This window comes from Podarcis erhardii, assembly GCF_964252035.2.
Source record: "Podarcis erhardii genome assembly, chromosome: 3".
NCBI classification, from domain to species: Eukaryota; Metazoa; Chordata; class Lepidosauria; order Squamata; family Lacertidae; genus Podarcis; species Podarcis erhardii.
Genome location: NC_138507.1, coordinates 46,432,223 through 46,444,855, shown reverse-complemented (window position 1 = coordinate 46,444,855; position 12,633 = coordinate 46,432,223). Strand labels below are relative to the sequence as shown.

The window sequence follows — 12,633 nt, the reverse complement described above, 5'->3', positions numbered from 1 at the left end:
CTCCCCTCAGCAACTAACCTTGGGCTAGTTGCTTTCTCTGCCCAGCCTTCCTCGCAGGACTGTTCTAAGGACAAAATGGGGAGAGAAGTACACCACATTTAGCTTTTTATAAGAACAATGGAATATCAATGTAATAATCAACTAAAATTTTTTAAAATAGCTTGAGATGAAAGATACGATTCATGAAAGCCTTTCCTATGCAATTTCATGAAATGGGAAAGGAGACGGACTGAGGAAGAGGGGATAGATGTGTTGCTAGTCACCAGTGATGCCACAACTTTCGAAATCCCCAAGATCCCCGCTTTGGTTGTCAAAAGAAGCGTTTTCCCCCATTGCAGTGTGAGTGCTGGGAAAATGTGGTCTCCTTGGAAGGAAAAGCAAAAACATTCCTTGAGGGAAGAAGTCTGGATCCTGAGTAATAAGCAAATATCTGCTGTTGCTTTCAAACATATAAGCAGTGGTGGCTGGTACCCATTGGGACAGGTGGGGAGAAAGGCAGGAGTGTTGTGGTAGCCATTGAGCAGTGGTGGCTGGTACCCATTGGGACAGGTGGGGAGAACAGGTAAAAGGTAAAGGTACCCCTGCCCGTACGGGCCAGTCGTGTCCGACTCTAGGGTTGCGTGCTCATCTTGATCTAGAGGCCATGAGCCAGCGCTGTCCGCAGACACTTCCGGGTCACGTGGCCAGCGTGACGAAGCTACTCTGGCGAGCCGGCATCAGCGCAGCACACGGAAACGCCGTTTACCTTCCCGCTAGAAAGCGGTCCCTATTTATCTACTTGCACTTAAGAGTGCTTTTGAACTGCTAGGTGGGCAGGAGCTGGGACCGAACGACGGGAGCTCACCCCGCTGCGGGGATTCGAACCACCGGCCATACGATCGGCAAGTCCTAGGCACTGAGGTTTTACCCACAGCGCCACCCACACCCCTCTAGGGGAGAACAGGAGGTGGAGCCAAAGCCAATGGCAGGTGGAAGCCACTGATTCCAGCTTTGTCCCCATCCTTCCTACTGAATTCCCTAAGTGCAACACAGAGGAGGAAGCTGATGGGGATCATATATTGTGCCTGTTGTATTAATGCATAATGCAAGTGTGGGGGGGAGGGATGTGTGCTCTCATACTCCCAATTGGCAAATGTCTTTTAAAACATGGAAACCTTGACCTAATATGAGGAACAGAATTAGCATTCTCGCCATGTCCATTAGCAAGGTAGTGAAAAGGAACGTCAAGTATTTCCCCGCATGCCGGTCGACAGGAGGGGGCCCTTTCACGGCATGCTCAACTAGCTCCCTTGGAGCATTTGTCTAACCACTTGTGAAAGGGGCTGCAGGACCAGACAGACCCTTGGAATAGCTGCACTTTTAGCAATGCTTTCCCCTGTCATTTCGTGTATCTCATACTGTAAGCCATTATTATGAAATGTAAACCTTCGGTGTTTTGTTTAAACGTAACAAAGACTAAAGAAAACACGACATTTTGATTAGAAAGACCTTGAACCCAGAATTTTGAGAGAGAATAATGTATTGGGGGTTCTTTTGGGGTTAAGTAGATCCTGCCACAGCCAGGTGTATACAGTGGTACCTCGGGTTAAGAGCTTAATTCGTTCTGCAGGTCCGTTCTTAACTTGAAACCGTTCTTAACCTGAGGTACCACTTTAGCTAATGGGGCCTCCTGCTGCCGCCATGCCGCCACAGCACGATTTCTCTTCTCATCCTGAAGCAAAGTTCTTAACCCAAGGTATTATTTCTGGGTTAGTGGAGTCTGTAACCTGAAGTGTCTGTAACCTGAAGCGTCTGTAACCCGAGGTCCCACTGTATATGGCACTGACATACATCTTTCAGCTACACTGACTATAAATTCCCATATAATTATACACCAAAATTTGTTTCGGATAACACAGTGCTGGTTAAACAACAAAGAGCTTGTGCTGTTTGCATATCAGCAGTTCAGGGTGACTACTGATGCTGCAGAAGCTTCAGGAGACTTGGGAAATTCTTCAATTTAATTATCCTAGAATGAGCTAGCTTGACATACTTGGATTTAAGCCAATTTAGTCCCATCAACTTCATCTACAAAGAATTTTCTCTCACACTCTGACACATATGCACACACCCCTTCCTGCCCACCCAACCTCATGCGGAATCTTAGCTTGTTTACAGATTAGGAGAGAGGTAAAGAATTGGAGCTTGCGGCCTTTATAAAGTTTGCCAAAGTGTAAAGACAGCAGTGAGAGGAGGAGAAATCAAATGTCCTGCAAAATATACCGGTTAGACTTAGAGCATTTTCTTCTTCCTTTCAGGTGCTGCAATATGAACTATAACATCATTCTAAACCCTGAAAGAAGAAAAATGGTCTAGCCCTAACCAATATATTTCCTCATTCAGAAAAAGATCATTAAACACGAAACCATAATGGTTCTGGTGCATTTCAAGGCTATTTTGCTTGAAAACTGAAAGCATGAAAAGTATGCATCTGTGAGCAAGCCAGATCAAACACTTTTCAGAAACTGCAAAATTTAGCATTCTATAAAACCTCAAAATTACCAGTCAACAGGTGCAGAACATAACTACAGAATGCATTTCTAACATATCCCTGTTATTACTGTGCAATACAAAGGGAGGGGAGAACATCCATAAAAAGCCTTAGACTCCATTTCCCTAGCAGCATCTTCAGAAACTAAGGGGGGCTGAAAAATCCCCCAAGAGAAAGACACACTAAAAGTATCGCCCCAACTCTAAATTTAAAACCGACCAACTTTATGGATATGAGTGTTATTTCAATATTCCTTTTCTGTACAATACTTAGAAATATGTATAAAACATTCTCACTTTTGGCAACAATACTCCCATTCCTAAGTTCACTATCTTTCTTCCCCAATACAACTATGTGTTTAGTTCACTTTTGTTGTTATCTACTTTCTTATACTTCAATTTATTCTAAACCATGGCTTTCCTCAGTGCCATCATTCTTCTGCTGAGCTGTATAAAAAAATGTGTGCATAGTAATCATATTTACATTAAGGATGTAAGTTTACAACAATTTTCTCCCTACCCAAAAGTCCCAGTATAAAGCTTTTTTAATTTCAATTTTAACTGTTCTTTAACGTTGCACCTTGATTATATCCCCCTTCCTTTAGCTGCACTTTCCTTCATGTTTACTACTTGTGGTTCTTAATCACTATACTAACTCTTCCACCCCTTTTTGCATCCTAACTTGGTTTCTTAAACTTTGGCCTTTGGTGAATGAAAGCTAGACCCGTCTTCTCCAAGACAAGTTTCCTAAAACCCACTCTCCACTGACAGTGTTTTGTCATCGCACAAATGGCTCAAATGAAACATTTTCTACCTGATATCCAGAGGAGACCATCCACAACATATCCCGCATGACAGGAAAGGGATCTGTCAAAGGACTGAACGAAAGTCCATTTGTTCTTCTTAGGGCAGTAACGCTCCACCGTAGGCAGCACTTGACGTAGCTCATTTCTACCTCCGACTGCATAGAGGTATTCGTCCACAGCTCCCAACACAAAATGTTCCCGGCAGTTCTTCATTGGACCTATTTCAGCCCAAGAATTATTTCGAGGGTTGTATCTACAAGCAGTCCGTACTGCACAAGTGCGGCCGGTGGCATGCTCAACTTCGCCACCTGCTACGAAAAGGAAATCTCCCATTACAGCAACACAGTGGTGGCTTCTTCCTACTGGCATGGGAGCCAGCTCACTCCAGTTTGCAATCCCTGCTATATAAACGTTATCCTGGTCTACAGGATTAAAGTATCGAAGTTCTTTAACTTTGCAGATCTCCCGTTTCTTCCCGCCAATGATGTAAAGAGTGTCTGACTGGAAGCGAGGTTTTGTCCTCCTGGTCTGCCATATTGGCTGTGCATAGATACTCTGGTGATATACCAAGGCCTCATTGATCAGTGCTGTTGCAGTTTCACTAGCTTGGACAAGAGGGTGAGAGAGGGCTACTGTATGCAAGGTGTCCACGTCCATAAGCCCAAACCGAACATGCTGGAGAAGTTCATCCATGTATTGGTAACGACAATTGTGTTCTAGCCACCTCACAGCTAGCTAGAAGGAAAAGGGGGGGGGGGAGAGACATGAAGTTGTCTGCATTAGCCACAATTCAGTGCGAGACTGCTTGCATTCCTAAAAGTACTGTACATTTGCATTGCCTTATCAACAACAAATTATACTCCCAAATTTCATCAGATGCATACATAAAAACATCCCTTCATCTTTCCTAAAATAATTATGACTATCAGTAGAGTTTATGTATGATAACAGAGCTGTGTTGGCTTTTAGCTCACTGATGTTTTTCTGAACACACAAGGGAGAGTTACCCTGCATGACAAAACACAGCAAATGGTACAACATTCCACAATGACTATAAAGCATATATCATATTAGAAATCAATCTGTTAGAATACAGAAAAAAAGGAGACTATGGCCATGTTCTGAAGTTCAGGTGTGCCTTGTTCTCAGTTGTGTCCTTGCCTGTTTGTAAAAGCCTTGTGCATGCGTGCATAATCAACTACACTTTACTTTCCTACTACTAGATATGTGTAAACTGGAATATATTGTGAGAAGCACAAAGCACTGGAGAAGCCAAAGAGCTTGGAATCATCATAATTTGCCATGACCTAAACAGAGTTTCTTTTTGGATTAGCCAAAAATGGGGAAAAAATAGGTAGTAAATAGAAGTAAATTAGTGTACCTACCTGCAACATTTTCATGCAACATTATGAATGCAGTTATTGTACAACCATGAAACAAACCCTATGATTATCTGGTAGCTGCATTGGATACAGAAAAAGTCCATAGCACTGAGTTCCCATTGAAGACAATGGAACAACCCAAGCATGACTTTAGTTTCATTGATTTCAATGGGAACTAGTTGTGTCCAGATTAGATTTGATGGAGTGGAGCTGCAATTATTATAAAAAGCACACCTGCTGATCAGGCTGAAGGTCACCTGCATACTATTTCATGTACAAGGGCAGGATCTTCCAAGATCAACATACTAAAACTACATTGCATTGTATCATAAGCAATGGCAGCCAGCAACGCAACAAACCATGGGTGCAAACTGGGCGAAGACAGCTACCATGTTGTCCTGCCTCTTCTCTCAGCTAGCATTTCCACACTGCCTCGGCCTGCTTTAGAAACACACACACACACACACACACACACACACACACACACACACATATTTACACACCACCTCACACAGCCTTAACAACATCCTATGAGACATGCAGTTATTTAAAATATGGTGCAGATTAATTTTCTACATTCTTATTCCACAGTGTGTGTGTGTGTGTGTGTAAGTAAAAATACGTTAGACACAGGTGATAAACAACTATGCTAAGCTAAAGAGAAAATTAAAAGGAGTGTTCTGCTCAATCTGTTGTGCCTTTGAGCACAATCTGAGGGGAAGAAGGGAAGCAAAAAAAAGGCAGAGAAAGCTAAAGCGAAGGTCATAGAGTGAAAGAACTTCCTCAGGGCACAGAATAAATTAAATCTCAAGGAAAAAAAATAAAATGTGATTTCCTGAGTGCAAGGCACAAACTCAAAATGACAATGATTGACAGCCAAACTATATCCGTGCAATATCTAAGGCTGCACGTTCTCATTTACCTCAGTGTAGCCAGCAAGCGCCCATTAAACATCCGTCTGATGCCCAAATTAACCTTCTTGGCAAACTGAAAGAGGCACAAACTATCATAATCAACCTTTCATTATCACAGCAGCCTCTAGTTAAAGGGTCAGAATAATTGTGCCATCAGAGCCCTGATTGTTTTCAATCAACAGACGGCTGGAGTGACAGCTCAGTGATGGAGTAGTTTGATGAAACCGCACCAGGCCTAATCAGAGCAGATGAAAGGAAGGCATGATTGGTGCAAATGAACAGTCGTGCCTCTCTTTTTCATTTACAATCTGAAATTACTCTTAAATTTACAGGTCCCCCCCCCCTTATGAGTACCTCAGAAAGAATATTTGACTTATTATGAGTTCTGACAGTGCAGAGTTATAAAACACAGGTAGGGTTTCCCCCACCCCCTTCCTCCAAGTGGAGGCTTTAAGTGTGTATTCAGCATAATTTTAACAAAATTCACTCTTGAAAAGGCGCAAAATGACTGAAGATTTGCAATGACCTCACCTTTCAGTACTGTTTGATTAGCAGGGCAGTTTATTATAGCTAACAACCTTCACAGTGACAGGAGGGTTTTCTGTAGGGAGGGAGGGTGTGTGTGTGTGTGTGTGTGTGTGTGTGTGTGTGTGTGTGTGGAATAACAGCAGCAATAATTGATGGGCAAAGGTCTTTTCTAAATATTTCCTCCTAACCAATTTATTGTCATACCCAGTTTTAAATACGCACATTTACACTGCTTTCCCTCTTTGGAAGAACTCAAGGCAAAGATCATTTCTTAACCCAATTAGAAGTCAGCAATTTTGTTCAACATACTAATATTTAAGCATTTGGTTAGGTTGCATCCAATCCAAAATTTGCAATTTTATATATAGGCACACAAATATATATGCTTAAATTGCTTAAATTTTATTTGCATGGCTTACAACCTTAAAACAAGTCAAATCAGAACTAATTTTCATTAAAGAGGCCCATAATATGCCAGTTATACCTAAGCCACTCAAGTCTCAACAGTCTCAACTCCTAAACTCTTTTGCACAGCTCTGCATAATTCGACCACATGGTTCCCTGAGATTCCAGCAGCTATTGAAATAAAAGCACGAAAAACATAAATCAAAGAAAACCTTTTTGTACTGCTGAACAGAGTAGGTATTTCAAGTGGTGAGCAGCAAGACCCTTTAGTTTGTGTTCTTGAGCTGCATCAGATATTTGGCCAATCATACACCTCTACAGTATATCAGCATTCAGGTCAATGCAGCAAAACAAAAGGAGGCTTAGCAGCAGAGATTAATTTGTAGCATTTCTACCCAAAGAAGGGCAAGCGTAAGAAGGCTGATGCTGAAAGATATTCACATCCCATAATTTCATATGCATTCTGTACACAGTCAATTAAGTGAACCCACCTTTCCATGTCCTTTTATATACAAACAATTCTGCATCCTATCTGCATGCCACCCCCTCTACTTCTCACAGGAGTGTCAATGAAGCTATTATAAGATGGGCACAACCCAGTCAAAGCTAAACATTTTTTAAAAGCCCTTTTAATTCCTGTGGTAAATAGCATGCCTTTCCCTCTCCCTTACAGAAATCAGTGGGATTTAAAGAGGCTCAGCTGGATCGCAACCAGTGGAAATTAGTGTAGGACATGCAAAGGGCAATTCCATGATCAAACATGTTCTAACTACTGACAGAACGGGGTATAGCAGCTGTATAAGGCTGGAGAGCACCATAGCAAATTATCTTTTGCGAAGCAGTCTTTCCAGTTTCTCATCCCCATAGACTCAATTTTTGAATGGCTGGCAGTGACCACCTGCTGTAGATTGCTGGGTAGAGGTGTAAGTTGGTCCTAGCAAAGTCTCCAATAGCTACTGGTGTCCTGATGTAAGAGGGGAAGTCTTCCTCTTCAATAGCATCCATCACCATTTCCATAATTTTGGCAAAATCTGTAATGTTTCCGCACGTATGTCACTTATGTCTGTCTTTTCACTGTCTCTTTCCGAACCAGTCTGCTTCCTTAAGCTCAAATTTCTGATGGTGCTTCTCCTGCCTATATCAACAGAAACTATTTGGGGAACCTGCAGCCATTTACCTGGAAGAGAACTGACTAGGGGCTTCTTCCAAGGCAAACAGTGGTGTCTTTGCCACATCAGCAGCCACTACACCAATAATGAGGGACATTCATCTCAAACCTATCTGCATGTCAAGCAACCCAACATTCCTCAAGCTTAGAGCAGACTGTGATTTTTAACCGGCATAAAATGTGAACACACGAGGTAAGCAACAATAGAGACAGTGGTACCTCGGGTTAAGAACTTAATTCGTTCTGGAGGTCTGTTCTTAACCTGAAACTGTTCTTAACCTGAAGCACCACTTTAGCTAATGGGGCCTCCTGCCGTGCGATTTCTCTTCTCATCCTGAAGCAAAGTTCTTAACCCGAGGTAATATTTCTGGGTTAGCGGAGTCTGTAACCTGAAGCGTATGTAACCCAAGGCACCACTGTATTTTAACAAATATTCCCACTTTTTGCTAGTATTTTTAAAACAATATCAGATTCTGTTTGGGAGCAACACAACAGAAACTGGAGCATGGAGCAATCTGCTGACTTTATTGGTGCTGTCATTTTTGAGGATGCAATATGAAAAATTCAAATTTTAAGTTCATACCTTGTGTTGTTGAGAGTCTATGCTTTAGAGAGAGACAGCAGAATGCAACTGCAGAGTTAAAAGTAACTGCTGTATACATTATTATTTCTTTCCTATTGTTGTTTAGTTGTGTCCGACTCTTTGTGACCCTATCATCTGCCCTTAAAAAGTTACCTGTGAAATTTCAGGGGAAAATTCAGAAGTAGGCTCTGGTGCAGCATGAAGTGCAGCTGCTGGGGGGGGGGGGAGTGGGAGGGTAAGGAAATAAAACATTTTTTAAAAACCAAGCGAAGTGCTAATTGTGATATCCTTTTCAGGTTACATTCACTCATGGATTTCATGCCTCCATTGAAATAAATGAGACACTCAGCTCCTGCAAAAGCTGCCTGTGATTGCTAGGACGCATGCAGTTTGTCATCTGTAGCAGAAGCATTCAAGAGATGGTTTCTTGTTTCATTTCACAGGCTGTCTACTTTGATGAGCTATGTGTTTCTATGAGGCTGCCTGCATGCCTCTATTCAGATGTTCTTCCAAGACCCTGCTCAGAGTACTCTCAACTTCTGGAGTTTGGTGTTTAGTATTCCCTCCTCCAGTGGCATGCAGTCATTGGACTAAGGGGACTAGGCTGGTCCCCTAAATGTTTCCCTGGTGCCTCCTTCCCAAAGCCAGGGAAGCTTCTGCCTGGCTTAGGGAGGGAGATGCGGGGTTCCGTTGGGTCCAAGATCCGTTCTGCCATATTCCCAAAGTCTATCCAGTTTTTGGAAGGAGGCAGAAAGCTCCAGCATCCTGTCATAGCCCTGGCACCTCCTTCGCAAAGCCCAGAAAGCTTCTGAGTGGCTTAGGGAGGGAGGCACGATGCTCATGTGCGTGATGTCAGCATGTCACAATGTCACATGCATGACATTGCCCTCACAAGCTGGCACCTCTGGCCCTAACTGTTCCCTTATGAAAAATTTCACCGCATACCACTGCCCGCCTCTGGTCCATCCACTGGACTCCTCCTTGATGAGCTTCACAAGGAAACAGAACATGCTGCTTACTTCTTCAGCTTTAGAAATAGCTTGATACTATTGGCTAGTTTTGAACTGCAATTTGTTGGTTGCTGCACTTTGTCGTTTATTGTTGTAATTTTATGTCGATATCTTATATTTATTAGTTGCCTCTGGAATCTGTGGTTAAGGGACAAAATGTTAATGTTAACTATATGTTTCAAGTATTTATTTTACAGGGTGAGAGTGTGGCAGAGGAAATCACTAAATAAATACTAATACAGGTGAGTAACTTGCAACATCAAAAGGGCAGATAAACTCTCCAGCGACAGATTAACAATTCCTGAGCTTTGGGTCCAGAGAAGCCAGATACAGCCATCAGAGCAGATGAAAGACCTGCACATGGACCTAATTTCTCAGACTGCCATCATCCACTTTTCTTAGTCACTTCATTCCCTTAGCTCCATAAATTCTGATTTGTGGCTTTTGAGGTTTTTTCTACACAGGTTATCAGGCCCTGCAAGGGCCAGTTTTGTTTTGCTTTTTAATGATTATTATGTCCAGCGTGTTTTGGCTGTGTTTGGAGGTGAATACCTGTTCAAACTACTCAGCTATGAATGGTCATTGGGCAGTCTTTGGCAAGTCGCTGTTTCTCAGCCTGACCTCCCTCACAGGCTTGTTGTGCGGCTAAAATTGCATCCTTGGAGAAAGGTCATGATACAAAACATTATCAATAAAACTACCCTTTTCTTCTTCTCTATTCCATTTCAATAACTATATAATCAGACATCCGATTTCAGATGTACAGTCAGAGCACATTATGAGCTGCCAAGGCAGGGACTACAGCTCAGCACCGCAGGAGATTAGAGCCAGTAATGGTAGCTGCATGAACATTCATGCATTTCCTGATCAGCAGGTTGCAGCAGCCAATTTGGGTTCTTCTTTTCCTTAAGGTCTTGGCAGATAGATGATTACCAAGGCTGTTTTGTAGAACTTTCCGACTGACATAAATGTGTTTTTCCTCCCTTAGGCTGCATCCTCCCTTCTCTATTAGAGCCCAAGTTCACAACAAAATGCTTTGTATTACATGAGCCCCAAAGTGGAAAGCCTAACTACACACACATACTTGCTATCTGTTATCTACAGTTAATGTTGCCAGAGTTTTCTCCCATATATATCCACTTTCAGAGTGGCTTTCAAGTTGACAAGCCGTCTCTAACATAGCTAGATTTCACAATTCTTCTCCTAGTCTCCAGCACTGCTACAACATTCAGATTCTCCTAATTACTTCTTCACATATTAGTTTCACTTTTTCCTTACTAAACTATATGCCTTGTTTTCCCCTCACTTCTTCAGAGAGAGAGAGAGAGATATCTTTGGAAAGGGAGAAAAGTCTGAAATTGTAAATATATGGACAGAACAAGAAACTTGTGTTGACTTCTGGGTAGATTAGAAATCTTACAGATGCAACTCAATAAGGGAGGGGGTTGAACTTGTACTATAGACCAATAATTCTTCGCGACAGCCCTGTCTCTTACTGCTGCATCAATGGCAGTATGTCAAATGCCACCATGCTGATGCAGAACTAAATGATCGTCACATGACCAGAAAGAGTCAAACTGATGTGCCCGCAGTGATTCATCATAATCATTACCATTATTATTTTATTGTTTATATATCACTCCCTTCTTCTCAATGAAGCTCAGAGCTGTGATGACCTACCTCCCCACAAGTGGTACTGGTAAGTAGTCGTTTCAGATTTTGAAAAGTGATTTTCATATAGGAATCTACAACAAGACCTCAAAGCCTGCTTAAAAAGGAAGAAAAGAAAAATCTTTCACAAAAATCAGTGAATTTGGATATCCTTCCTTTGTGGTTAGTTTTAATATTTTTTTTATTTAGAGTTATTTATATCACATTCGCACACACAAATAACTCACACTATAAAAAAATAGGTCAACAATGAAATGAACATAAGTTGCCTATAATTAATGTATCGGGAGGGGGACATAAAGTGCCTTCCAGAATTATTTTTTAAAGCAGGTCTTCAACAGCATCCTAGAAATGATTAAAGAACTCCTAAGTGCAGTCTCGCTGCCTTGAAGGTCCTTGTCCCTGGAATCTAGTGCACCCATCCACAGGACCAGAGACCAGGGCTTTTGATGCCAATTTTAAGACTGACAGGTTACTATGGGCAAAGATGGTCCTTAAAAGAAATACATAAGGACCAGGTTAGGACTTATAAAAGGCTAACATCAGTAACCAATGCTGATTGCCCTGCTTTGATGCTCTGCCTATCTGTGGGTGTAGGATGCATGGTTATTGGCCTAGAGAGGCGAGCTATCTGTAAGTCTTGGATAACTGCCAGCAAGTGGACTAATGGGAGGCCCTGGCCAAACTGATGTATAACTAATCCATAAATATAGATAGGTAGCCGTGTTGGTCTGCCATAGTCAAAACAAAATAAAAAAATTCCTTCCAGTAGCACCTTAAAGACCAACTAAGTTAGGTCTAGGTATGAGCTTTCATGTGCATGCACACTTCTTCAGATATCTGAAGAAGTGTGCAGGTATCTGAAGAAGTGTGCAGGTATCTGAAGAAGTGTGCAGGTATCTGAAGAAGTGTGCATGCACACGAAAGCTCATACCTAGAACTAACTTAGTTGGTCTTTAAGGTGCTACTGAAAGGAATTTTTTTATTTTGTTAATCCATACATGTTTTCCTGGGTGCAGACAAGTCATGACAAACGCTTGCTGTTTCGGTGTCTTTCCAGAGTCTGTAAAGGCAGCAAGGCTCTGCAGGTTGGTTTGTAAGTCTACATTTTATTCTAAGAAAGCACCAGAACTGATCCCTCTGGCATTCTGGGCATCCTTCTATTGTATCCCTGCATTAAACCACTCACACTAGCCCTCCTTTGAGCCTGTGAATCAGAACAATTGCATGTTGTCTTAAATACTGGCAGTAGAGCATAGTGGAGAAAGGAATAAGGATCCACACCCACCCACCCAAAATGGTTCCCACTCCAAGACTCCAGGCTTAACACAGGCCAAAGTCACAACAGGGTGACTTTTGCCCATGGTTGCTATGGACTGCGATAATAAGGAGAAAATGGCCTTAACGTTCTTATCGAAAGCAAATGAAATATAATCAATAAAATGCATTCAGTCTTCTCATTTAGTTAAATGCACATAGGGCATTTTGGTTTAAAAACACTTAAAACTTTTCAAACTTGCTTATTATCACCAACATCTCTCCTCATCACCCTCACTATTACTAGAAGCGCATATTTCACAGCAAACAAGAAAATACAGAACTATATACTGAAAGACTTTTCCTTGCAGCTCAGTGCT

At 41.9% G+C, this 12,633-nt stretch overlaps 1 protein-coding gene across 4 annotated transcripts in view; it reads right to left on the bottom strand.

Annotated features, from left to right (window-relative positions):
- KLHL32 (kelch like family member 32) overlaps window positions 1-12,633 on the bottom strand; it is a 68,766-nt gene that overhangs the window by 12,927 nt on the left and 43,206 nt on the right. For 2 of the 4 annotated variants that reach the window (XM_081857089.1, XM_081857090.1), the window contains one exon: window positions 3,344-4,070. The exons of the other annotated variants lie outside the window; for them this stretch is intronic. In XM_081857089.1, coding sequence (XP_081713215.1) covers window positions 3,344-4,070 — 727 coding nt within the window. The remainder of the gene's footprint in view (window positions 1-3,343; window positions 4,071-12,633) is intronic. 4 annotated transcript variants of the gene reach the window in all.